General features: G+C 33.5%; 8 protein-coding genes across 8 annotated transcripts; 2 read left to right on the forward strand and 6 right to left on the reverse strand.

The window, feature by feature from the left end:
• Nucleotides 1-191: 191 nt before the first annotated feature.
• On the reverse strand, nucleotides 192-7,380 carry LOC135958705 (zinc finger protein 62-like). Its single transcript, XM_065509597.1, has 8 exons — nucleotides 7,357-7,380; nucleotides 6,928-7,260; nucleotides 6,160-6,858; nucleotides 3,718-3,725; nucleotides 2,919-3,375; nucleotides 2,119-2,857; nucleotides 1,063-1,523; nucleotides 192-993 (listed from the first exon to the last, which is right to left on the reverse strand). Exons 1-8 carry the CDS (start codon nucleotides 7,378-7,380, stop codon nucleotides 238-240), a joined length of 3,477 nt encoding a protein of 1,158 aa, XP_065365669.1. The 3' UTR covers nucleotides 192-237.
• Nucleotides 3,948-5,230, reverse strand: LOC135956576 (zinc finger protein OZF-like). The gene is made up of 2 exons (XM_065507110.1): nucleotides 4,752-5,230; nucleotides 3,948-4,691 (listed from the first exon to the last, which is right to left on the reverse strand). Exons 1-2 carry the CDS (start codon nucleotides 5,208-5,210, stop codon nucleotides 3,963-3,965), a joined length of 1,188 nt encoding a protein of 395 aa, XP_065363182.1. The 5' UTR covers nucleotides 5,211-5,230; the 3' UTR covers nucleotides 3,948-3,962.
• A 393-nt stretch (nucleotides 7,381-7,773) lies between the features above and the next one.
• Nucleotides 7,774-9,159, reverse strand: LOC135956575 (zinc finger protein OZF-like). Its single transcript, XM_065507109.1, has 2 exons — nucleotides 8,642-9,159; nucleotides 7,774-8,570 (listed from the first exon to the last, which is right to left on the reverse strand). The coding sequence occupies exons 1-2, from the start codon at nucleotides 9,101-9,103 to the stop codon at nucleotides 7,812-7,814; spliced, it is 1,221 nt and encodes a 406-aa protein (XP_065363181.1). The 5' UTR covers nucleotides 9,104-9,159; the 3' UTR covers nucleotides 7,774-7,811.
• A 636-nt stretch (nucleotides 9,160-9,795) lies between these two features.
• On the reverse strand, nucleotides 9,796-11,017 carry LOC135956578 (uncharacterized). The gene is made up of 2 exons (XM_065507113.1): nucleotides 10,718-11,017; nucleotides 9,796-10,664 (listed from the first exon to the last, which is right to left on the reverse strand). Exons 1-2 carry the CDS (start codon nucleotides 10,913-10,915, stop codon nucleotides 9,849-9,851), a joined length of 1,014 nt encoding a protein of 337 aa, XP_065363185.1. The 5' UTR covers nucleotides 10,916-11,017; the 3' UTR covers nucleotides 9,796-9,848.
• A 1,204-nt stretch (nucleotides 11,018-12,221) lies between these two features.
• LOC135958707 (oocyte zinc finger protein XlCOF15-like) lies at nucleotides 12,222-12,866 on the forward strand. The gene is made up of 2 exons (XM_065509598.1): nucleotides 12,222-12,233; nucleotides 12,297-12,866. The coding sequence occupies exons 1-2, from the start codon at nucleotides 12,222-12,224 to the stop codon at nucleotides 12,864-12,866; spliced, it is 582 nt and encodes a 193-aa protein (XP_065365670.1).
• Nucleotides 12,867-13,146: 280 nt separating this feature from the next.
• On the reverse strand, nucleotides 13,147-14,890 carry LOC135956569 (zinc finger protein OZF-like). The gene is made up of 2 exons (XM_065507105.1): nucleotides 14,311-14,890; nucleotides 13,147-14,251 (listed from the first exon to the last, which is right to left on the reverse strand). The coding sequence occupies exons 1-2, from the start codon at nucleotides 14,824-14,826 to the stop codon at nucleotides 13,304-13,306; spliced, it is 1,464 nt and encodes a 487-aa protein (XP_065363177.1). The 5' UTR covers nucleotides 14,827-14,890; the 3' UTR covers nucleotides 13,147-13,303.
• Nucleotides 14,891-15,451: 561 nt separating this feature from the next.
• LOC135958708 (zinc finger protein 62 homolog) lies at nucleotides 15,452-22,879 on the reverse strand. Its single transcript, XM_065509599.1, has 8 exons — nucleotides 22,284-22,879; nucleotides 21,481-22,220; nucleotides 21,278-21,367; nucleotides 19,671-20,190; nucleotides 18,665-19,611; nucleotides 17,254-17,262; nucleotides 16,640-17,162; nucleotides 15,452-16,580 (listed from the first exon to the last, which is right to left on the reverse strand). Exons 1-8 carry the CDS (start codon nucleotides 22,779-22,781, stop codon nucleotides 15,711-15,713), a joined length of 4,197 nt encoding a protein of 1,398 aa, XP_065365671.1. The 5' UTR covers nucleotides 22,782-22,879; the 3' UTR covers nucleotides 15,452-15,710.
• Nucleotides 22,880-23,100: 221 nt separating this feature from the next.
• Nucleotides 23,101-24,959, forward strand: LOC135956577 (gastrula zinc finger protein xFG20-1-like). The gene is made up of 2 exons (XM_065507111.1): nucleotides 23,101-23,500; nucleotides 23,921-24,959. The coding sequence occupies exons 1-2, from the start codon at nucleotides 23,132-23,134 to the stop codon at nucleotides 24,602-24,604; spliced, it is 1,053 nt and encodes a 350-aa protein (XP_065363183.1). The 5' UTR covers nucleotides 23,101-23,131; the 3' UTR covers nucleotides 24,605-24,959.
• Nucleotides 24,960-25,203: the final 244 nt, after the last annotated feature.

Below are 25,203 nucleotides of genomic sequence, written 5' to 3' on the forward strand. Positions count from 1 at the left end.
CAAAGTTTCCATTGTATTGTCAATTACTGTCTGTGGGCTCTTTAAATGTAACAACATCACCCTTTATCTGACTAGTTACAATTTAATTTTTGTCAATCTGTCTGATGATCCTGGTTTGCCTTGGTTTAACCGCAATAGTTATGCATGTAATTGTAACCAAATAGTATAACCAAGTTACAATAAAAGGCAAATTTAGTAATAAATATTTACTTAGTTTATACAAATTTTATTACAACATTAAGAAAATGTATTACTCTCACCAACCATTGTCTCTTCAGTATCCAATAGACCACTATCCTGTTTATGTTTACGCATATGAGCTGACAGTCCGGCCGCCTGTGAATACGCACTATTACAAATTTTACATACGTATTTCTTAATGTCCGAGTGCAGATGACGATGATGATAGAGCGATTTACTGCTGGCAAAGGCCTTGCCACAAACCGTGCACACATGTGAACGTTCCGTAGCATGTACGGCCTGATGATCTTGTAGGAAATGTTTTGAGGCAAAACGTCGATCACATTGATTACAAGCATAGGGCTTTTCACCCGTATGCGTGCGTATGTGTACAATTAAAAACTCTTTGCTGCGTTGTCGCGAACCACATATCTCGCAAACAAACGAAGGCTGGGCAAAGTGACTGCGCTTGTGAGCGCTTAGGCGACGATTGTTGGGAAAAGCTTTGCCACATGTTTCGTAATCACAGATGAAATTTCTGGATTCTATGTGACTTTCGCCATGATAACGCAGAGCTTCATATTTATCAAAGACTTTATGGCAAATTTGGCAAGTGTAGCCGATGTGCGAGCGCTGGTGCAGTGTTAGATAACGCTTCTCCACAAACGATTTGTTACATTTATCACATTGGAAATTCTTTGGTTCATGTTGTTGCCGTATATGAAATCGTAAATAGAATTTTGTCGTAAACTTTCGTTTGCATTGGGCACATTCAAAACGTTTTTCTTTGGAGTTTTCGTTTTTGGCAGTTGCCTTAACATAAACAGGACCATGTTTAATTTGTTTGTTTAGTTTTAAAGACTCATTTATTTATTTACATACCTTTTTTAATATCACCAAGGGTTTTGACATCTCCTCTGAATCACTGTCCTGGTTATCAAATTCCATACCACTAACTGTGTCCTCCTTCTCACTGTCATTGCACATCAACTCTTCATTTGATTTATTATTAACAATTGCCAGCTGCTCAACATTAAACTCGGTTTTGATTTCGTCTACATCCGTTTCATGTTCTGTTTTTATGATTTTTTCCAAATTATCTACATCATAGGTGGGATTATTTTTTGTTGACTGTTTGCTTCCAGTTTTATCTTTACAAATTTCTGGCCAATGTGTAGTGCGAAAATGTTTGATAAATTCATTATAATCAAATATTTTAATATCACATATTTTACATATTATGGTAAAAGTTGTTTCGGTTTGGCAAACAATTTCGCCACAAGTTTTATTAGTAAAATTTGTGTACGAGGTTGGTAGAAAACAAGTTTTTAACATTTTCCTGACTATAAATCAAAACAATAAACAAACATTGACAAAGTTTTGTTTACATCAGTCACAGTGCGGCCAAGTTTTATTACTAAATACAAACAGAGCTACCATTAGCAACCAACTAATTACAATGTGGGATAGATGTGTAATAAAAAATTTAAATCGTAATTTACACAAAACATTTAATTTGAATGTGTTGTTGTTGCAACAGGTAAAAATATATAATTTTTTTAATATTGGGGTTCTGCATCTAGGTCAAGGCCATGAAATTGTTCAATTCATTTATTTTATTCCAATTCTGACCTTTTATGCCAGTATACACGTGTCTTCGAGGGGGCTCTAGGTGTGTGATGTTGAATCTATGACATCCCAGGAGGAACTGTTTCGAAACCATGGCGCCGTGTTCCTTTACTGGAAGAACCTTCGTTTCCTCGTGTACATAGGGTTCCAAGACAATTAGCATGCAGCCTGTGACAATCCTTAAGGCAGCATTTTGGCAGCTTTGAATTTCATTCAGCGAAGGTGACCACACTGGAACAGCATAATTGATCACTGACCGACCAATCGTCTCGTAGGTAGTTTGTGTCAATTAGTTAATTTGGTTTTAAATTTGTTTATCAGTTATAATCTTATTCTCCTTATGTTTACGCATATGAGCGGATAAACCGGCGCCCTGAGCATATGCAGCACCACACAATTTACAAACAAATTTCTTTACGCCCAAATGTAAATGCTTATGATGATAAAGTGCTTTCGGGCGATTAAAACTTTTACCGCACACCTCACATACATGCTTACGTTCCGTTTCATGACAAGCTTTATGTTCTAATAACAATGATTTGGTCATAAAACGTCGATCACATATGGTGCATGCAAATGGCTTTTCCCCTGTGTGTGAGCGTTTGTGACTAATTAATGCATTTTTATCCCTCTGCCCTGAGCCACATACTTCACAAACATAGTTAGCTGTGAGTAAATGTGATAAGCGCACAAAGTGACTGCGCTTGTGAGCGCTTAGGCGACGTTTGCTGGGAAAAGCTTTGCCGCATGTTTCGTAATCACAGATGAAATTTTTTGATTCTATGTGACTTTCGGCATGATAACGCAGAGCTTCATATTTATCAAAGACTTTGTGGCAAATTTGGCAAGTGTAGCCGATGTGCGAGCGCTGGTGCTGTGTTAGATAACGTTTCTCCACAAATGATTTGTCACATTTATCACATTGGAAATTCTTTGGTTCATGTTGTTGCCGTATATGAAAGCGTAAATAGAATTTTGTGGTAAACTTTCGTTTGCATTGGGCACATTCAAAACGTTTTTCTTTGGAGGTTTCGTTTTTGGTAGTTGCCTTAACATAAACCGGACAATTTTTAATTTGTTTGTTTAAGCTTAAAAGACTCATTACATACCTTTTTTAATATCACCAAGGGTTTTGACATCTCCTCTGAATCACTGTCCTGGTTATCAAATTCCATACTACAAACTGCGTCCTCCTTCTCACTGTCATTGCACATCAACTCTTCATTTGATTTATTATTAACAATTGCCAGCTGCTCAACATTAAACTCGGTTTTGATTTCGTCTACATCCGTTTCATTTTCTGTTTTTATGATTTTTTCCAAACTATCTACATCATAGGTGGGATTATTTTTTGATGACTGTTTGCTTCCAGTTTTATCTTTACAAATTTCTGGCCAATGTGTAGTGCGAAAATGTTTGATAAATTCATTATAATCAAATATTTTAATATCACATATTTTACATATTATGGTAAAAGTTGTTTCGGTTTGGCAAACAATTTCGCCACAAGTTTTATTGGTAAAATTTGTGTACAAGGTTGGTAGAAAACAAGATTTTAACATTTTGCTGTCGATAAATCAAAACAATAATCAAATATTGACAATGTTTTGTTTACATCAGTTACAGTGCGGCCAAGTTTTATTACTAAATACACACAGAGCTACCATTCCGAACAAACTAATTGCAATGTGGGATATTGGGAAATGTGTAATAAAAAATTAAATTCGTAATTTACAGATAAAAACATTTAATTTGAATGTGTTGTTGTTGTAACAGTTAAAAATATACAATTTTTTTAATATTGGAGTTCTGCATCGAGGTCAAGGCCATGTTGTTTTTTTTTTATTTATTCATTTATGTAATATCAAGCCTTATGGCCAAAATAACAATATTACAAGTAACTAATACCTGAGATTCTTATAATTATTTTTAAATTAATAAATCCAAAAAAAAAAATGATATAACAAAAAGAAATTATCATTTTGGATTAAGGCTCCCCAGCCACAATAAAAAAATATGTATTAATAAATATAATTATGATATTTTTATATCATCAGTGGCTATTCGTGAGTCTTTCAAAAGTCTGAGATTTTTTGCCGAACCAAACAAATTAATGAAAATCCTTAATAATATTTAAATTTGTTTCAATTAGTTTATTTGATGATTTGTTTATCAGCTATAATCTTATTCTCCTTATGTTTACGCATATGAGCGGATAAACCGGCGCCCTGAGCATATGCAGCACCACACAATTTGCAAACAAATTTCTTTACGCTCAAATGTAAATGCTTATGATGATACAGTGCTTTCGGGCGATTAAAACTTTTACCGCACACCTCACATACATGCTTACGTTCCGTTTCATGGCAAGCTTTATGTTCTAATAGCAAGGATTTGGTCATAAAACGTCGATCACATATAATACAATTAAATGGCTTTTCCCCTGTATGTGACCGCTTGTGATTAATTAATGCTTTTTTATCCCACTGCCGTGAGCCACATACTTCACAAACAAAGTTACATGTGAGTAAATGTGTTAAGCGCGTGTGCTGGTTCAGTCGTCTCTGGCTAGCAAAGGCTTTATTACAGTTTTTATACTGACATACGAAGTTTTTCGTTTGGATATGTATTTCTTTGTGAAAGCGTAATGAATCCTTTTTTGCATAAACCTTATTGCAAATATCACAGGAGTATCCGTTATGCATATGTTGATGATCAAAAAGTAGACTCTCGTCAGCAAAGGATCTGCTACATTTATCGCATTGGAATTCCAATCGTTCATGCGTCAGTATATGAGTTTCATAGTTGGATTGAATGCTAAATGAACGTGTACACAAATTACATTTAAAAGATCGTTCCTTTGGCTTGTTAGATGCTAATTTCTGCAATAATGCACCATATCCAATTATATATATACTAAATAAAATTATGTAATTTCTCACCTTTTTTAATATTCCTATTGTTTCCAGCATATCACTTGTTTCGTCATCGACATTGCTTGAAATGATACTCTTATCACTTTGGTTCTCTTCCAAATCCGCAGACCATTCGTGTTGATTATTTTCGTCATGGTCCTCATCAGGTTCGTGCAAAGGGTATTGTTGATACAAAAGTTTGTTTTCCTCGTATATCTCTGGTTTTATTAGATTTTCATCTATTAGATTTCGTTGTGTTGGAAATGTTTCCTCATTCACATCAGGTTTGTTAGAAATATCCGCCGGCTTAATTTCCGACCAGTGGGTGGTACGAAAATGTTGCACAAACTCACTAAACTCGAAGATTTTTAATTTGCAAAAGTTACAATTTATGCTAAAAGATGTTTCACTTTGGCAAATAATTTCTCCACAAATTTTACTCTGTAAATAGTTGTATTGTACGGGTAAAAAACAATTCTTTAACATTTTCTCATTAATTATTTATCCTGGTGTTATTACAAAATCATTACAATTGGGACCACAACCACTGTCGACAATGAGTTTACATGTATTTAGTATGGAAAGCAAAAACTTGGTGACATCGCTGCCTAATTAGATTTTCTTTTATTTTTGCTGCTCTCTCAGGATATCCATTTATTTTTCTCATATTTTCCAGATTTAAAGTCAAAAATTAACATTTTAATTTGTTTTTAGTTATACGTCAAAAATGTGTTTTGACGACAGTCGCTTGTCGACAGTGGTTACAATTGTAATCATACTGTTAATATGCAGTTTGTTTACAATTTGTAAAAGTGGTACCAAGTTTTGTGGAATACACTCAGAGAAATAAAGCTTAATAATACAAATGAATAATACTGAATTCAATATGTTTTTCTTTAAAATATTTCATTGCAAATAATAAAAGAATTGAAATAAAACTAAAAAATAATAAGGAAGAATACACACAAATAAGTAAAATTTTGTATAAATTACAAAATTTTACTATAAAACATAAATATATGTATATGAATTTGGGTTAATAGCAAATTTGGCTTAATTGCAAATAAAATATCTAAATTTGTACTGCATACTTTAGGGAGCTTTTTTTATTACAGTTGACTGGTCTCAAAAAATATTTCCGAGTTTTACCCGGAATTTTTGATTTTTTTTCTTTACAAACCATCTCCTTTATTCGAATCGAATAAAAAAAATCAGTCAAATCGCTGCAGCCGTTCTCACGTGATGCCATTACATACATGGACCATTTCATTTTTATATATACATATAGATGAACTTGAGCCAAATTAAAAATTTACTTTTAAAATAAAAAAATAACTTTATATTCTCTTTTTTTAAATATACAAAAAATAATTTTAAATGAACTCAGTGGAGAATCCTTTCAATAAGTATTATTAGTCTAGGGGGTAGTATTGACCGTAAATGAGTTAACGTTTTCTCTATGTTTACGCATGTGGGCCGATAGACCAGCTGCTTGTGCATATGCCTGGCCACATATTTTACAAACAAATTTCTTTACACCCAAATGCAAGTGTTTGTGATGATATAGTGCCTTGGGCCTATTAAAACTTTTACCACAAACATCACAAATATGCTTACGCACAGTTTCATGACTGGCCATGTGTTCGTTTAGTAACTCTTTCGAACCAAATCGACGTTCACAAAGTTTACAGCCAAATGGTTTCTCTCCCGTATGATGACGTTTATGTACAACTAATGATTCCCGTTTCCGACACTTGTACCCACATTCTTCACATATAAACATTTCGCTATTGTGATAACGTTGATGCTCTCGCAACCTCCCCTGGGTAGGAAAATCTTTGCCACAATTTTTCTCATTACAAATAAAATCTTTTTTTTTTACATGTATTAACAAATGACGTTTTAGACTGGGATTTGTTTTAAATCTTTTATGACACTCTGGACATTCGAATCCGGTGTGGTGGCAGCGAATGTGATTTTTTAGATAGCGTTCTTCAGCACAGGTCTCATCACATTGAGAACACTTGAAAGGTTTTTCACGTAAATGTACCAGTGCTACGTGCACTTTTAAACGCCTGGAATCGGCATATTTTTTACTACATATTTCACAGCTATATTCCTTAGGTTTTCTGGTCTAGAATATGTAAATATCCGATTAGCACATTAATAAAATATTAACTTGGGAGTAATTTAAGAAAAATACCTTTGTCAGTAAACTTTTACCTTGTACTTCTACGCCTTCGTGCAATCCATCATCTTCAGAATTTGCTTCAAAATCATAGTCCTCATCAGAGTCCACACTATTATCCATACTCCATATACATTCTTCAACATCTTTTGTATGTGTTGGATAATCTGCATTCGATTCTGTAGCGTTTTGGTGCACATTTTTTGTAATTTCTAACTTTATTATTCGTTCATTTCCTTCTTCTTCCAGTTCCCATTTAGATGTTGCCGGCTTACTTGTTCTGCTTTCATCTTTTATTTCCAAATGAACATTCTTAAAATGCTGTATGAATTCTTCAAACTCGAATATCTTAATTTTACACAATTTACAATTAATTATAAAATCCTGTACGTTTTCGCAAATAATTTCTGCACATGTGTATGAGACGGATTTATTATAATTTACCGGTAAAAAACAATTTTTCAACATTTTGTTTGTATGGAAAGTTTTTATTTACAAGGTGTTGTTATTGTTTGATGTTATTTGTTTACAATTCGCAAAAGTGAAGCCAAGTTTTTGTAAAAATTACAATCCCCTTCGTCGGTGTTGTCAAGTGATAAAAGACCGAATAAACGCTGGGTTCCAATTCAATCCAAGTTGGTCCAATTCAAAAATTGTAAAAATTTCATACAATAGAAAGTAAAGTTTACACATTGAGAAAAATTATATATAATTCGCAAGGAAAATTAACGATTTATATTTCCAAAGCGTGGATTAACCAAAATCACAATTATTAGGTATTTAGAACAATTCGCTTTCCTTAAATTTAAATTGTATATACAAAATTATATATTGTATAAATTAATTATGGCAAGAGTATCTTATAAGTTTTTTTTTTTATCAAATTTATTGCAAATTAATTAAAAAGGATAAAATACATTTACTATATTAGCGTTATTAGGTGGTAAGGGAGCTTCGGTGGTAAAAGAGGCTCCATCTTCTCTATGTTTTCGCATGTGGGCCGATAGACCGGCCGCTTGAGCATAAGCCTGGCCACAGATTTTACAAACAAATTTCTTTACACCCAAATGCAAATGTTTGTGATGGTACAGAGCCTTGGGCCGGTTAAAACTTTTACCACACACTTCACAAACATGTTTACGTTCCGTTTCGTGTGTAGCCATGTGTTCATTGAGTAAAGGTTTCGAACCAAACCGACGCTCACAAAGTTTACAGCCAAATGGTTTCTCACCCGTGTGATGGCGTTTATGTACAATTAGTGATTCTCGCTGGCGACACTTGTAGCCACATTCTTCACATATAAACATTTCGCTATTGTGATAACGTTGATGATCTTTCAGTTGACCCTTGGTGGCAAAAGCTTTGCCGCAATTATCCTCACTGCATACAAATTCCTTTTTATCTAAATGTATTAACATGTGACGTTTGAGATTGCGATTTGTGGTAAAGTTCTTATGACATTCTGGGCACTCATAACCGGTGTGCTTATGGCCAACGTGATTTTTTAGGGAACGTTCTTCAGCAAACGACTGATCACACATAGAACATTTGTAAGGTTTCTCACGTAAATGTACTATTTTCACATGTAATTGCAAACGCCTGGAGTCCGCATACTTTTTATTACAAATTTCACATGAAAACTCTTTGGGTTTTCGGGGCTAAAGTTAAAATGTTGTTTGATATATTATAACAAATCCTTATGTAGTAAATGTAATTTAAGTTAAGCTACCTTTCTCATTATACTTTTACTTTGTTCTTCATCATCCTCCTGGCCTTCGTCATCCTCTGAATTGCCTTCATAATCTTTGTCCTCATCCGAATATGTATTATTGTCCACATCCCATAAGAATTCTTCATTATTTCCTGTAATCTCCTCATTTTCGTTTTCCAATCGTTCATCCTTTTTGTGATCCGCTGCTTCGGTGATTTCCAACTTTATAACATGTTCAAAATTTTCAATGTTTTCATGTTCTTCACGATTTTCTGCAGGCTTCTTCTCTTGTTTGTTGTCATTACTAGCATCCAAATGGACATTCTTAAAGTGCTGTACAAATTCTTCAAACTCGAATATCTTGATTTTACACAATTTACAATTGATTATAAATTCTTGCAGATTTTCGCAGATAATTTCTCCACATGTTTGTGAGACTGGTTTATTATAATTTACCGGTAAAAAGCAATTTTTTAACATTTTTTGGTTTTTTCAAATTTATGCATATAATTTCTTTGCCAAACTATTGTTTACCTTTTTTTGGTAAATTAAAACACAAATGTCAAATATGTGACAAGTGCTGCCAAGTTGCTTAAACATGGAGAGAGATCAGATATATAAAAGAGTGAACAGATAATGAAACAAAAACAAACGAATATTTTTCTGACTCAATAGCAGTGCAGAGATTTTTATATATGAATATGAGGATTATTTGGAACGATATCCAGCTGCATAAAATTCAGTACGTCCATTTGAATATATATATATTATTTATGTCTAATTCAAACCTGACGATATCTGTAACAGATTTATACCATAGAGTCCTATTCCGAAAAGAAATTTGAAATCATGGACCTATTCTTACAATTTTCACTTAGTTTCTCCCTTTATTGTAAGAATTACGTATTGAATTTCATGGTATGTATTTATTGTAACATATTTATAAAAATACCAAAAACTGTTTGAAAAATATAAAGTTTTTTGGTTGTCTTTCATATTGATTCATAACTTTGGTTCCACCTTACCGATTTTACTTATTTTTAATACCAAACAGGTTAGGAGAATAACACACGTTTTTTTGTCATGATTTATGTCTGTGATGAAAGTAAAATAATTTATAAAATTCGGCCTTAATTTTCAATATTTCATTTAATATTTATTAAAAAAAGTTTATGATAAAATAAATTTTTATAAATACATACATATAGGTATGTATTTATGTATATTATTTTTTAACAAAACTATATTTTTTATTTATTACTGCTGCCTTATTCAACCTATCAATAGGTTTTATAAAGTTCTCATTGCTTTTACTAGCATATGGCATATCACGACCAGCGTTTTGAGCAGCATATTTGTGTATAGATTTTTGCAAATGTTTGTAACGCACAAAACCAACCGATGATTCTGTATTTATATTAGTACGATCGATTGATTTTTCCGGATGAATTTCTTGTGAATTAGTTTTCTTCATTGTAGTATTAGCATGATCTCCGGAGCTATTTAAATCGATAGTATCTTCATTATTGATCTCTTTGGTGTAGAGAACAATTTTATTTTGTACTTCTTCGATGTAAAATTTATGCGATCTTTCTAACAATTCTAACCAGCCACTAGGTAGATCTTTATCGAATGTTTTCTTATACCAAAGAGGTAAATTTGAGGCAAAAAATCCATTAGCATGAGCCTGCACCTTAGTATATAGCATATTTACCAAATGTTGTTCGAGATAGTTTAAAGATTTAGCGGAATCTTTAGTTACCTTCATTATATTCTTATTAGTTGCTTGTTCTGTTAGATCAAGTTCATTAAATTTTAAATCAAGTTCGTTGTGCAAAGTTAAGGGCTGAGCCTCATCCGATTCCTGACTAAAAATATCATCATCCAATAGTCTACCCTGGCTTTTACGCATTTCATATTTTTTCAAGAAATTGGAAGTAGCCTTTTCTATTTGTTCTTTTTTATTTAGAAATTCTTGACGCAAAGGCACTTGTAGATTTTTATCGTCTTCATTTCCACCAGCATCGGCTTTAGCGTGTGGCTTCAAAAATATATTTGATAAAAAATATAGTATGGAAACATATCTAGACTTACCATTGCTACGGAATCTGATTTTCTTTGATGCGCTTTTATTTTTAGTAATGTAGCAGGCTTGGGTTTTCTCAATTTGGGATATTCTTCGAAATTAGTGCCACCATCATCTTGTGGCTTCTCCGGAATATTCTGTTTATTTAAATTGCTTTGCAATTTTATTACTTTAAGTCTATCGCCAACAGATTTGGATTTTTTCATGGTGTTTTACGTATAATTAAAACGAGAAATTTGTTAAATATCAATTAATTATGGCTTGGAATTTATTTTTCCTACTTTTTTTCATGTAGTTCAGTCAATGTTTACAAAAATGCCAAAAGTAACGGTACACTCTATGCAGTGTTGATTATTTAGCGTTTTCTTCGACAATTCTAGCGATTTTAAAAGACATTTTGCGGCTAAAAATAGGGTTTTAATGTTGTGGCAATTTTTAAAGATTTTTTCCACAACAAGGAAAGGATTATAATTAAAGGAAAACCATTTACATCCCTAAATTTCGAAAATAGTAAATATCTTCTAAAATAATTATTCGATCCCAAATTTGTTGATATCATTTTAAAGCAAATTACGATAGATATAATTTTTTTCAGGAAATAGTTTTAATATCAATCCCTACTATAGGTATTACCAAAAACCGGTGTCGAAATTTTATTTCTGGCGTGGTATGGATCCAGAATATACAGTGTTTGAAAATTCTATGGAAACATACAATAGAACACAATCCAAAAAAATTCTTAAATTTTTTTTATTTTTTTTTAGGTATTTCATTAACCCCAGACTATTTATTTAATGGTATATTCAACTTACACCACTTTTGCTACATTACTTTGTTATATTATGCTTTGTGCAAAAACGATTTTTACAGCTCCAATGGCTTTTGAATACCAAAAGGTAGCTTATCCCACTTTTATATTGATATTGGTAATGTAAGGACTGTATGTAACACCAGAACAGCAACCAAAAAAAATTGTGGGTTACACCACTTTTGCGCTGATGGCTTGAAATATGTCCCTATTATAATTTTATAAATAACTGAATAAAATTTTTGTTAAAATTTTAACACATATCTTCGCTTCTGACACATCGTAACACAAACAATTAAATTTTGACACTGATTTTTAAAGGTGAATGTCATGCATGATTTCCTCACAAAATATTTTACCGTTAAATGGCAAAAAAAAAATAATCATCTACAATAAATGTCACCATTAACACAAAATACAATTTCTACTGTAACACAAACAAAAAAATAAGACAAAATGATAAATATCATTGCACTTGATTAAGTTCTTTGATGAGCAAAAATTTAATTTACAAAAAAAAAGAAACAAATACCTATACTATGTTATATTTAGAATTAAATTCTTGCAATTAATTAAATGTCTGGTGTAAAAACAATGATTAAATTTTGTTGGTCCATGTGCTATTGATAATAGAAATCAATTTAGTTTAGTATTTACTTTTAAAACAACTATAAGAGAACAATTTATTAGCCCATTAAACAGAAATGGCCAGCAAGGTTAATTTTTTAAGTATTTAATCAAATATTTTATAACTCTTTTTTTTGGTAAATCAACTCTAGTTAGCTAAAAAACCACAACTCTTTACTTGCAATGACTGCCAAAAAGTTTTCAAAACCAAATCTACTTTACGCTATCATCTATATTCGCATAAACCCGGCAACGGTACTTTCACTTGTAATAATGATGGCTGTAAGCGTACTTTTAAAAATCCCAAACGTTTGAGTGATCATAAAAGACGTTATCATTTGAATACAGAAGATTATGTATGCGAATATTGTGGTTATCATACACGCATTAAATGTAATCTAACGGTACATAGACGTCAACACACTGGCGAACGGCCATATTGTTGTGAACATTGTGGTAACGGTTTTGCCTCCTCGTATCAGTTGAATATACACCGTGAGATACACAGTGGCGAGCGCAAATATTGTTGCATTATTTGTGCCGAGAGTTTTAACGATGCGAAGGCGTTGTATCATCATCGGGCCCTGCATGCCGAAGAGAATAAATATGTTTGTAATTTGTGTGATAAATCATATCGGCAGTCGGCCGGTTTGTCCCAGCATGTAAGATGGCATAGGAAGCAGCAAGAGCGTTGTACGGATGTTATTAAAATTGTGCAATAAATATGTAAACAAATTACTTTTTTTTAGCGGGTTTAATTAATAAAAAACAGTTTTGTTGAAAAATCAGCCATTGTTTGTAATTTATATTCCACAAAAATTTGTTTCCAACAAAATTTTGTTACTCCAAATATTTGTTCATAAAATTTATTTCATCAACATTTTTTGTGAAAAAATTTTGGATAAATGGAAAATCTTTGATGAAAAATATTTTTTGGTAAAAAAAAATAAATATTTGGAAATTGATTTCCCCACATACATATCTATGTGCATAAGAATATAATATTATTAAATTTCTTTTATTATTGCTCAAATTATGTAAAAAAAATGATACATAAAAACACAATATACACGGTATAAGGTAAATAGAACAACGTATGTATATATACAGATACTAAAACTAAAATAATAATTCTACCATTGTATTTTAAGTAACTAAACTAAAATGACATAAAAGGATACGAAGGTGGCACACTAATAACGTTGGGTGGCGGTATGGGAGCTGTTGAAATTGTGGGTCGTTCGGGCAACATAGACATCATGCCCTCTTCACGATGTTTACGCATGTGACCGGCCAAACCGGAAGCCTGCTTGTAGGCACTGCCACATATTTTACAACGAAATTTCTTAACGTCTGAGTGGAGAAAACTATGATGGTAAAGGGCTTTTTGCCGGGCAAACGAAGCATTGCAAACTTTACAGACATGAGGACGGGTATTGGAATGAGAGGCCATGTGCTCGCCTAAGGCCGAGCTGGATATGAAACGTTTATCGCATACCTCACAGGCATAGGGTTTTTCGCCGGTGTGCACACGTTGGTGCACACGCAGCGTCTCATTCTCGCGGCAGGTGTAGCCGCAAGCATCGCAGACCAAATTTTTCGGTTTCGTATGGATTTTCTTATGAGCCGACAGACGTCGTTGGGTATGGAAGGCCTTGCCGCAATTCTCAAAATCACAAATGAAATTGCGTTCCGTGGTGTGTATGTCAACGTGACGCTTGAGATAGTATTTCTCTGTGAAACTTTTGCCGCAACCCTCAAAATGGCAGGTAAATACTCTTTCTGCGGTGTGACACTGTTCATGGCGCTTGCGTTGATGCCGCTGTTTGAAACGCTTATCACAATGTGCACATTTGTAACCTTCATGAACCTCGAAAACATGCTTATCCAGATACTTTTTGTTGGGAAATATTTGCTCGCATTCCGGACATAATTGTTCCTTGTCTTCTTTTTCTTTCTTCTCTAAACTTTCGGCCGATTTTTCCTCATGAATGCGGGTGTGATGTATTTTCAAAAGACCCAGGTTTTTAAAGGCTTTGCTGCATTCTGTACATTGAAAGGGTTTCTCATCCTCCTGGCCGCCAGCGGTGGAGACTTTGTCATTCAACTGTTTTGGAAAAGTTGTTAAATAATTAAATAAACATTTAACTAATTAAATATAATTACCATGGGTTTGAAATCCTCATCAGAACTATGATCGTTGTCCTCATCATCTCCACTTTCAATGTCGCTCTTCGGTTTCACGCGTTTTTGTTTTTTCGCTCTTATTTGTTTTTTAGTTTTCTTTAATACCGTCACTGTTTCATCCTCAAAGCTGTCATTGACATCATCCTCCTCATAGTCATCATGACCCAGATCATCAGCCTCATCATATGTTTGTTCCAAATTATCCCACAACACTTCCTCTTCATGCAACTGCTCACCAGCCAGGTTGTCTGTGGCTTCTGCCTTAACATTCACCTCAAAATACTGATTACACTCGTTGGTGAAGGTTTCCGTTTTTAAAATATTATTTTCGAAGTGAACATTTTTTACGTGCAACAGGAAATCCTCGAACGTAAAGGCTTTCATTTCGCAGAAGGTGCAGTAGATGGTGAAGTCGCTGGAGCTGTGACAAAAGATTTCGCCACATTTTGCTTTCGGCTGATTGCTAAGATTGGCTAAGGGCAGAATTTTTAACATTCTTCAAATTCGCGTTGGATTTACTTTATGAATGTTGCTTTTTTTTGTAAATTTTTTATTTTAGTTATTATTATATTTTAGTTTTAATTAACCCTTTATGTGTGTGTACTACATGAAGAAAATTATTTTCGACTGTAATAATAAATCATTCACAATAACTTATCTCTTATTGAGATACAAGATTGCCAATGTAAAACAAAACTGATCGAATACGGGTAAGCATGTTAAAGTTCAAAGAGAATGCAGAAATTAACTGCAGGTGACAGTTACTTAAATGAATTAAGACTTTTTAAATGCTAAGCGTTAAATACTGTTTAAAATGGTATCTTTTGAATTTAATATACAAATATAGTCTTAAAACCAAAAACAAATATGCATTATAAGGATAAGTTCAAAAATAATGCAGAAATTAAGAATATTAAATTAACCCTCTGTTAGTCAGTATTTAAAAAAAATAATAAAATTAAAATTGCAGTAAAAATATATTTTTATCAAAAAGTAGTTCAAAACATAAGGTGTTTAAAAATTTACAATAAAAAAATTGTTTGCCTGTATCAACCAGTTCAGGATTAATTAAAAGCGTTAAATCAATTCTTAGTGTGTTTCCTTTGAATTAAATTAAAAATTTTAATAATAAATTTCTTTTATTATTGCTCAAATTATGTAAAAAAAATTATACATAAAAATACAATATACACAGTATAAGATATATAGCAAGGCGAATCTAATTACATTCGCCTTGGTATATAGAAAGAACAACGTATTATATTACAGATACTAAAACTAAAAAAATAACTAAAACTTAAGTAACTAAACTAAAATGACATAAAAGGTGACATGCCAACAAAATTGGGTGGCGGTATGGGAGCTGTTGAAATTGTGGGTCATTCGGGCAACATAGACATCATGCCCTCTTCACGATGTTTACGCATATGACCGGCCAAACCGGAAGCCTGCTTGTAGGCACTGTCACATATTTTACAACGAAATTTCTTAACGTCTGAATGGAGAAAACTATGATGGTAAAGAGCTTTTTGCCGGGCAAACGATGCATTGCAAACTTTACAGACATGAGGACGGGTATTGGAATGAGAGGCCATGTGCTCGCTTAAGGCCGAACTGGATATGAAACGTTTATCGCATACCTCACAGGCATAGGGTTTTTCGCCGGTGTGCCCACGTAGGTGCACACGCAGCCTTAAATTATCGCGGCAGATGTAGCCACAAGCATCGCAGACCAAATTTTTCGGTTTCGTATGGATTTTCTTATGGGCCGACAGAAGTCGTTGGGTATGAAAAGCCTTACCGCAATTCTCAAAATCACAAATTAAATTGCGTTCCGTGCTGTGTATGTCAACGTGGCGCTTGAGATAGTATTTCTCGGTGAAACTTTTGCCGCAACCCTCAAAATGGCAGGTAAATACTCTTTCTGCGGTGTGATACTGTTCATGGCGTTTGCGTTTATGACGCTGTTTGAAACGCTTATCACAATGCGCACATTTGTAACCACCATGATCTACGAAAACATGTTTATCCAGATACTTTTTGTTGGGAAATATTTTCTCGCATTCCGGACATAATTGTTGCTCGTCTTCTTTTTCTTTTTTTTCTAAACTTTCGGAGTATTTTTCCTCGTGAATGCGTGTGTGATGTATTTTCAAAAGACCCAGGTTTTTAAAGGCTTTGCTGCATTCTGTACATTGAAAGGGTTTCTCCTCCTCCGTCCCGTCAGTGGAGGAGACTTTAACATTTAACTGTTTTTGGAAATTTGTTAAAAAGTTAAAAAAAAAATTAACAAATTAAATATAATTACCAGGGGTTTGAAATCCTCATCTGAACTATGGTCGTTGTCCTCTTCATCACCACTTTCAATATAACTCTTCGGTTTCACGCGTTTTTCTTTTTTCGCTCTTATTTGTTTTTTTGTTTTCTTTAATACCGTCACTGTTTCCTCCTCAAAGCTGTCATTGACATCATCCTCCTCATAGTCATCATGTCCCAGATCATCAGCCTGATCATATGTTTGTTCCAAATTATCCCACAACACTTCCTCTTCATGCAACTGCTCACCAGTCAGGTTGTCTGTTGTGGCTTCTGCCTTAACATTCACCTCAAAATACTGATTACACTCGTTGGTGAAGTTTTCCGTTTTTAAAATATTATTTTCGAAGTGAACATTTTGTACATGCAACAGGAAATCCTCGAATGTAAAGGCTTTCATGTCACAGAAGGTGCAGTAGATGGTGAAGTCGCTGGAGCTGTGACAAAATATTTCGCCACATTTTGCTTTCGGCTGATTGCTAAGATTGGCTAAGGGCAGAATTTTTAACATCCTTCAAATTCGCGTTGGGATTTTATTTAAAAATGTTGTTTTTTTTTGTAAATTTTCTAGTTGTTATTATACTTTAGTTTTAATTAACCCTTTACGTGTGTGTACTACATGAAGAAAATTATTTTAGATTTTAATAACAAATTATTCACAATAACCTAGCTTTTATTGAGATACAAGATTGCCAATGTTTGACAAATGTCAATGAATTCGGGTAAGTGTGTTAAAGTTCATAGATAATAAGAATACTTGTAATATAATTTGTTATTGGCCAAATGGCTACATATATTACAATTGAATAAATAAATAAACTGCATATTACAGTTACTTAAAGGAATTAACACTTATTTAAATGTTAAGCGGTAAATACAGTTTTACCCCCATTTGCTCAATCTCTGGTTATTTTTTATAGCGGCGATACTGACAGTTCTCATAAAAAATGTTATTTGGAAGTATATCGTTACGAAAAACGATAACCAGATGTGAGAATAGAGGTTATTAGATGATTTCTTTTGAATTTTATTGTTTAATAGTCCTAAAACAAAAACAAATATTCATTATAAGGGTAAGTTTAAAAATTAAAGCGTTAAAAGCGTTAAATCAGTTCTTAGAGGGTTTCCTTTCAATTAAATTAAATATTCCCTCTCTAAAAAAATAGCAAAAACCTCGGATATGAGATACTAGATTTCTTTAGCTTACATATTTATTGCAAATTAATTCTAGTTTATAATCTGAGACAAAACTTAAGATAAAAATGTAATTAACAATGCGAAAAAGAGGAAGAACGTTGATATTTTTAGAAAATTTTCTCTAGCAAGAGAATTTTCACAAATCTGCAAATATTTCATAATTCAGAAATTGCAATTTAATTTCGTCAGGTTTTATACAGGTGATTGTCACTCCGGTCTACCGCTTTTTAACTCGTTTCCACATAAATTCAAAATGTGTTGCCTACCAAACTGTTTGAATTTCCAAAATGTACCAAATTCATATTTTTTATTTTATTCGATAAGTAAAGAATGTGATTTAAAGTTTTCTGCCCTAAAAGGGCCCTAAAGGTTCGAATTTCGAAAAAGTACCAAACACCTGCCACCTTTTTTTTAAGTGGAGTAACATGCAATTTAAAGTTTTTTTGTATCTTTATTAGTATTGGAGATATAAGGTTACCGATTTTACCAGTTTTTATCTTTTTTACCCCCTAAACGTTCGAATTTCCAAAAATCCCTTCTTAGTGGACCGTTTTGGGGAGAGAGGAACCCACAGTTAAATTTCATGATTCCAGCGTCAGTCGTTTGGGCTGTGCGATGATGAATCAGTCAATCAATCAGTCAGTCAGTAACGTATTTTTTTATATAAACAGATTAAATTCCTTTTATGTATTATTGCTCAAATTATATAAAAAAATGATACATAAAAACACAATATAAGGTAAATAGAACAACGTATGTACTATATACAGATACTAAAACTAAAATAATAATTCTAACATACTATTTTAAGTAACTAAACTAAAATGACGTAAAAGGATACGAAGGTGGCATGCCAACAACATTGGGTGGCGGTATGGGATCCGTTGAAATTGTGGGTCGTTTGGGCAACATATACATCATGCCCTCTTGACGATGTTTACGCATATGACCGGCCAAACCGGAAGCCTGCTTGTAGGCACTGTCACATATTTTACAACGAAATTTCTTAACGTCTGAATGGAGAAAACTATGATGGTAAAGTGCTTTTTGATGGGCAAACGAAGCGTTGCAAACTTTACAGATATGAGGACGGGTATTGGAATGAGAGGACATGTGCTCGCTTAAGGCCGAACTGGATATGAAACGTTTATCGCATACCTCACAGGCATAGGGTTTTTCGCCGGTGTGCATACGTAGGTGCACACGCAGCGTTCTATTCTCGCGGCAGATGTAGCCACAAGCATCGCAGACCAAATTTTTCGGTTTCGTATGGATTTTCTTATGGACGTTAAGACGTCGTTGGGTATAAAAGGCTTTGCCGCAATTCTCAAAATCACAAATGAAATTGCGTTCCGTGGTGTGTATGTCAATGTGGCGCTTGAGATAGTATTTCTCGGTGAAACCTTTGCCACAACCCTCAAAATGGCAGGTAAAAACTCTTTCTGCGGTGTGACACTGTTCATGGCGCTTGCGTTGATGCCGCTGTTTGAAACGCTTATCACAATGTGCACATTTGTAACCTCCATGATCCTCGAAAATATGCTTATCCAGATACTTTTTGTTGGGAAATATTTGCTCGCATTCCGGACATAATTGTTCCTTGTCTTCTTTTTCTTTTTTCTCTAAACTTTCGGACGATTTTTTCTCATGAATGCGTGTGTGATGTATTTTCAAAAGACCCAGGTTTTTAAAGGCTTTGCTGCATTCTGTACATTGAAAAGGTTTCTCCTCCTCCTGGTCGCCAGCGGAGGAGGCTTTATCATTTACCTGTTTTTGGAAACTTGTTAAAAAAATTAAAAAACATTGAACAAATTAAATATAATTACCAAGGGTTTGAAATCCTCATCTGAACTATGGTCGTTGTCCTCTTCATCACCACTTTCAATATAACTCTTCGGTTTCACGCGTTTTTCTTTTTTCGCACGTATTTGTTTTTTCGTTTTCTTTAATACCGTCATTATTTCCTCCTCAAAGCTGTCATTAACATTATCCTCCTCATAGTTATCATGTCCCAGATCATCTGCCTCATCATATGTTTGTTCCAAATTATCCCATAACACTTCCTCTTCGTGCAACTGCTCAGTAGCCAGGGTGTCTGTTGTGGCTTCTACCTTAACATTCACCTCAAAATACTGATTATACTCGTTGGTGAAGGTTTCCGTTTTTAAAATATTATTTTCGAAGTGAACATTTTGTACATGCAACAGGAAATCCTCGAATGTAAAGGCTTTCATGTCACAGAAGGTGCAGTAGATGGTGAAGTCGCTGGAGCTGTGACAAAATATTTCGCCACATTTTGCTTTCGGCTGATTGCTAAGATTGGCTAAGGGCAGAATTTTTAACATTCTTCAAATTCGCGTTGGATTTACTTTGAAAGTTGCTTTTTAAATTTTTTTAGTTATTATATTTTAGTTTTAATTAACCCTTTACGTGTGTGTACTACATGAAGAAAATTATTTTAGACTTTAATTACAAATCATTCACAATAACTTATATTTTATTGAGATACAAGATTGCCAATGTTTGACAAATGTCAATGAATACGGGTAAGCATGTTAAAGTTCAAAGAGAATATAGAAATTAACTGCAGATGACAGTTACCTAAAGGAATTAATACTTATTTAAATGTTAAGCGTTAAATCAGTTATCGTTTTTTATAATTTAATAGACAATTATACTGCTAAAATTAAAAACAAATATTCATTGTACGGGTTAGCATGGCAGCGTTCAAAAATAATGCAGAAATGAACTACAGGTGATAGTTACTTAAAAAAATTAAGAATATTTAATTAAAAGCGTTAAATCAATTCTTAGAGAAAACTAAATATTCATTCAAAAATAGCAAAATCCTCGGATATGAGATACTAGATCTCTTTATTGCAACTTAATTCTAGATTATAATCTGAGACAAAAGTTAAGAAAAAAAAAGTCAATGCGAAAAAGGGGAAGAACATTGTTATTTTTGGAATTTTTTAAAGTTCACATGTAATCCTAGAAATACCTAGAGCCACGATGATCGTCCTTTTACAAGGTGTTTGCTTATGTTAGCATTCTAATGCTGTGCGAGCAGGTGACAAAATGTAAATCGATCTGTAGGATTAGCCCTCAGTCGCGTCCTTCCCAGGTTTGGAAATCGGAATGACTCTGCTGACGTTGAAAGTTCTTCCCTGTGGAAAAAACTTCCGGCTGTTAAGGAATTCCTGAGTTGACAATATTTCGCTGAATGGAACTCGGGTCGTTCCCATCGGAACGATTTTAATTTTATGTCTGTTGATGTAATGGAACAAACTGAAGTAATCTGATGGGGACTTCATCTCAAGCAAAAGCACACAATCTTTGTTTATAATATAATTATTTTAAATGTTTTTAACACATTTTTTTCTTTTTATTTCTTCTTATGTTTTGCTTCAGCCAACTGCAAAGTAGCAATTACAATTTTTTATTATTTTCAGCAACGTTGTTAAATGCTCCCTTGGAAAATGTTTCGGTGCCAATGTTTAACAATTTAAGAGTCAATTTTATACTGCTAGATCATGTACAGCTAAAATCCATTAAGAGTTTCAGTAAATATTAGAAATGGCTTCTAAAAAGAGTATAGTTTAACTGCAATACAATAAATGTCATCAATCGTATACTCATGTTGATGCCGACGTACTTGCACATTTCAGTCTATGTTGGTATAGCGATTTCTGGCGTGTGAATGAAGCGTTACAATTACTGCATATATGTGAACGAACACCAGTGTGCGATACTGTATGCTCTAGGAGGGCAGCATTGCTGGTAAAACGTTTACCACACTCCTGACAGCCATACGGTTTCTCACCCGTATGTACACGTTGGTGTATACGCAGTCTGTCATATTCGCGGCAGGTGTAACCGCAGCTGTCGCATATAAGATTTTTCGGTTTAGTATGGCGATTTTTATGGGCCTTCAGGCAGCGCAACGTGTGAAATGCTTTATTACAATTCTCATAATCACACACAAATTTTCGCTCCTTGTTGTGGCTATCAATGTGTCGCTGTAAATAGTACTTATGGGTAAAACTCTTGTCACAACCCTCGACGTCGCAGGAAAACACTCTGGTAGCCGTGTGGCAAAATTCATGTCGATCCCGTTGTTGCAACTGTTTGAAACGTTTGTCGCACATCGAACACTTGAAACCCATATGGTATTCGACAATGTGACTGTAGAGGGATTTTTTATAGGGAAACATTTGATCGCATTCATTGCATGATATTTGCTTGCCAGGCTTTTCTTTTTTATTGGAGCTTTCGGAGGATTTATCATCATGTATGCGATTGATGTGGGTTTTTAAAAGTCCACTACTTTTAAAGGTTTCGCCGCATTGATGACAAGAGTGGCCGCATTCTGATAACTAGGTTTAATAAAATATTTATTTTAAAACTATAATTCAGGTAATTTCTAAGCTTACACTTACCTTTGGCTTGAACTCCTCATCGGACTCAAAATCAATAATCTCCTCATCGCTGTTATCACTCTTGCAGGTCTTATTTTCTACAGTCTTACGCCTTTTAGGTCTTTTATTCATTTGTCTTTTCTTTAAAATGGCCAAAGGCTCATCATAACTATCATTATCACAGAAATCACCGTCATCATCATCACCAAAGTCATCCTCTGCCGGATTTTCGAAATCAACATTATCTGCATCACCATCATCATAAGACTGTATTAAATTGTCATATATTTTATCCTCCTCAGTTTCCAATTTGGGACCATAAGAGCTCGTTTCATTTTTACACAAATCACTGGCGAAATGCAAAGTTTTTAGATGCCATAGAAAGTCCTCAAACGAAAAGGATTTCATTTCGCAAAAAGTACAGTAGACGGTAAAATCTGTGGAGTTGTGGCAAAATATTTCTCCACATTTGGTTTTGGCTTGAGTGTTAAAATTAAATGTTGGCATTAATTTCAACATGTTTGCCACATAAATTTCACTTGTATTTTACTTTATAGTAAAAAGGTTTTAGAAAATTTATTAATGCAAACTTTTTTTTTTGTTATTTCTATTTATTTACGAAAATTTAACCCTTGTGTGGCCAACAAAAAAGAAAACAAACAAAATTCTGTATAAATCATTCACAATAACTAATGAAAACAATAAAAGAAATCAGGTAACTCTGTGTATGTTGTTGATAAACAGAAAACAGCTGTCAGAATCATTCACAATGTCTAATAAAAAAGTACATGTTGATAAACAATAAACAACTGTCAAAATCAACAGAATCTGTAGAAAAACCACAAAATTCTTAAATATTCGTTTTTAACATGTTAAAATTAATACAAAATTCTATTAACGTCTTTGAAAGTGTTTCCTCAGATACCAAATGTGCCGAAATACATTACTTTACCTCCAACTTTAATATTGTTTGCGTAATGTGCCAAGAACTCTACCAGGAGTACCATCATTTTCTAAAACATTTCCAGGATCGACATTTCTATGAGTTTAGGCGTAGTTTGTACAACACACATGATAAAGAGCTTACACAAAAATGTGTTAAACAGGAGTTACATAAAGAGTTGTTAACTCAAACTCCAGTGGTTGAGGAAGCAGAAGAAATATTTGAAGATTATAGTACATATAACGAATTGTTGTATTGTAAGGTGGAAGATGGTCAGGAAAGGGTGATGGGAAATGTAAGTTGTAAATACAATTTTAATGATATCAGCCGTTTGATATGTTAAAAATATAACTGTAATGATACCTAAAATGCAAACTAAATCTTCTAACCAGGACAAAAACTTTCAGAAAATAAAATGTATGACCAGCCTGTCAGATCATATTGTGGGATACAGGGTGTCAAAGTCGAACACCTCTGATCCTTTGTATAACTTGAAATTTTTATAAATTTGGACAGATTTCATTGAATTTATACTTTATTAAACAACAAATAAGAAAATCCTCTTTGTTTCAAGAAGTTATCTCTATAATTTAAAAGATGTTTAAGTTTTATTTATTTAAATTATATTTTACAAATAAATTTACAAAATATAAGTGAAAAAGCGCCGGGTAACTAATGTTTAAGTTTTATATTTTCTTTTTATTCCGTTACTTAGCTGTCTTCTAATGAACACCAATTAAATGTGCCAGATATTAATAGTGTCGTAAATGATGTTGAAGAAGAGGAGAAAGACAACGAAGTCGATTGGTCCCATACATTTCCTCCCACACACCTAAAGCTAAATGAAAAACGATCCTATAAACCACGAAATCAACCAAACAGCTGCACTTATTGCGGTAAAACATTTCGTAGACGTTACCAGCTGGACACACATCTTAACATACACACGGGACGTAAGCCACATCAATGTGATGTTTGCGGTCGGCAATTTCGTGCCATAACAACGCTACAGCGCCATTTGAATACACATGAGAAACGTCAAACATTTACATGTCAATTTTGCTGCAAAGAATTTTCCCATCGAGCCGCCTTAGTCAGCCATGAGACGCGTCATACGCAAGAGCGTTGTATACCCTGTGAAGATTGCTCCAAAATGTTCTATACGCAAAATCAATTGGACACCCACAAACGTAAATTGCACAATAAATCGGATGATTTTAGTTTACCCTTTGCTTGCGATATGTGTGCGAAACGTTATCGCAGTGCCTCCATGCTGAGTACACATAAATTTAAGAAGCACTATAAAACGGCCAGGTTTTCATGTGAACAATGCGGCAAGAAATTTGTGGAACAATGTCAATTAAATAATCATATGAGTATACATTTTAAGAAAAGTTAACATATAGTTTAAAGCAAATAAGAGCGCTATATTCGGCTGTGTCGAATATTATCTTATCAAAGTATACTTTAAGATAGAGATTGAAAAACAAATTTGTTAAAAATGCAATTTTTGCCGATTTGACCCTTTGTCGGTCCGAATTTCATTACACGACTTAGTAATCGATATTTAGGTGAACAAATAGTCGTGACTTTTTTTGCTTTTATCGATTTTAAATGGCAACTGAACTAGAACTTACCCGACATATTTATGTATCAATCATGGTTGTAAGTTATTTGGGGGCTTCGGAAGATTTATTTAACAGACAGACGTACATACATGTTTTTATCGACACCGGTATTTATAACGATCCAGTATGCCTTTACTACTCATGGTAAAAATAAAGCTGAATTCACCCATGAGTTACTGAACATTTTTTTTATATGTAGTTTGACGTTTTATTTTTGAGAGAGACTTCAAACTACATGTAAAAAAAAAAATTGTTCCGAACAAAAAAAACTCATGGGTGAATTCAGCTTAAATTTTGGTGAAAATAAAATTGTTTGTGAAAAATTTTTGTTGAAAAATATTCCAAAATTTAATCTCATCCATTTGAATTT

This window comes from Calliphora vicina, chromosome 4 (assembly GCF_958450345.1).
Source record: "Calliphora vicina chromosome 4, idCalVici1.1, whole genome shotgun sequence".
NCBI classification, from domain to species: domain Eukaryota; kingdom Metazoa; phylum Arthropoda; class Insecta; order Diptera; family Calliphoridae; genus Calliphora; species Calliphora vicina.

Bases quoted from the DNA above. Each gene is read 5' to 3' on its own strand.
- LOC135956576 (XM_065507110.1), bottom strand. From the start codon at position 5,210: ATGTTAAAGAATTGTTTTTTACCCGTACAATACAACTATTTACAGAGT. The intron at 4,692-4,751 runs GTGAGAAATTAC...GCATTATTGCAG, and splicing joins CAATAGGAATATTAAAAAAG to AAATTAGCATCTAACAAGCC.
- LOC135958705 (XM_065509597.1), bottom strand. From the start codon at position 7,380: ATGTTGAAAAATTGTTTTTTACCG. The intron at 7,261-7,356 runs GTAAATTATAAT...TGTAAAATTAAG, and splicing joins TGAAAAATTGTTTTTTACCG to ATATTCGAGTTTGAAGAATT. The intron at 1,524-2,118 runs TTTAAAACCAAA...TTTGATTTATAG, and splicing joins GATTATAACTGATAAACAAA to TCAGGAAAATGTTAAAAACT.
- LOC135956575 (XM_065507109.1), bottom strand. From the start codon at position 9,103: ATGTTAAAAAATTGCTTTTTACCGGTAAATTATAATAAACCAGTCTCA. The intron at 8,571-8,641 runs GTAGCTTAACTT...TTTTAACTTTAG, and splicing joins GTAAAAGTATAATGAGAAAG to CCCCGAAAACCCAAAGAGTT.
- LOC135956578 (XM_065507113.1), bottom strand. From the start codon at position 10,915: ATGAAAAAATCCAAATCTGTTGGCGATAGACTTAAAGTAATAAAATTG. The intron at 10,665-10,717 runs GTAAGTCTAGAT...ATATTTTTGAAG, and splicing joins AATCAGATTCCGTAGCAATG to CCACACGCTAAAGCCGATGC.
- LOC135956569 (XM_065507105.1), bottom strand. From the start codon at position 14,826: ATGTTAAAAATTCTGCCCTTAGCCAATCTTAGCAATCAGCCGAAAGCA. The intron at 14,252-14,310 runs GTAATTATATTT...TTTCCAAAACAG, and splicing joins ATGAGGATTTCAAACCCATG to TTGAATGACAAAGTCTCCAC.
- LOC135958708 (XM_065509599.1), bottom strand. From the start codon at position 22,781: ATGTTGAAATTAATGCCAACATTTAATTTTAACACTCAAGCCAAAACC. The intron at 20,191-21,277 runs GTAATTGCTACT...GCGAATTTGAAG, and splicing joins GCTGAAAATAATAAAAAATT to AATGTTAAAAATTCTGCCCT. The intron at 16,581-16,639 runs GTAATTATATTT...TTCCAAAAACAG, and splicing joins ATGAGGATTTCAAACCCCTG to TTAAATGTTAAAGTCTCCTC.
- LOC135956577 (XM_065507111.1), top strand. From the start codon at position 23,132: ATGTTAAAATTAATACAAAATTCTATTAACGTCTTTGAAAGTGTTTCC. The intron at 23,501-23,920 runs GTAAGTTGTAAA...TCCGTTACTTAG, and splicing joins AGGAAAGGGTGATGGGAAAT to CTGTCTTCTAATGAACACCA.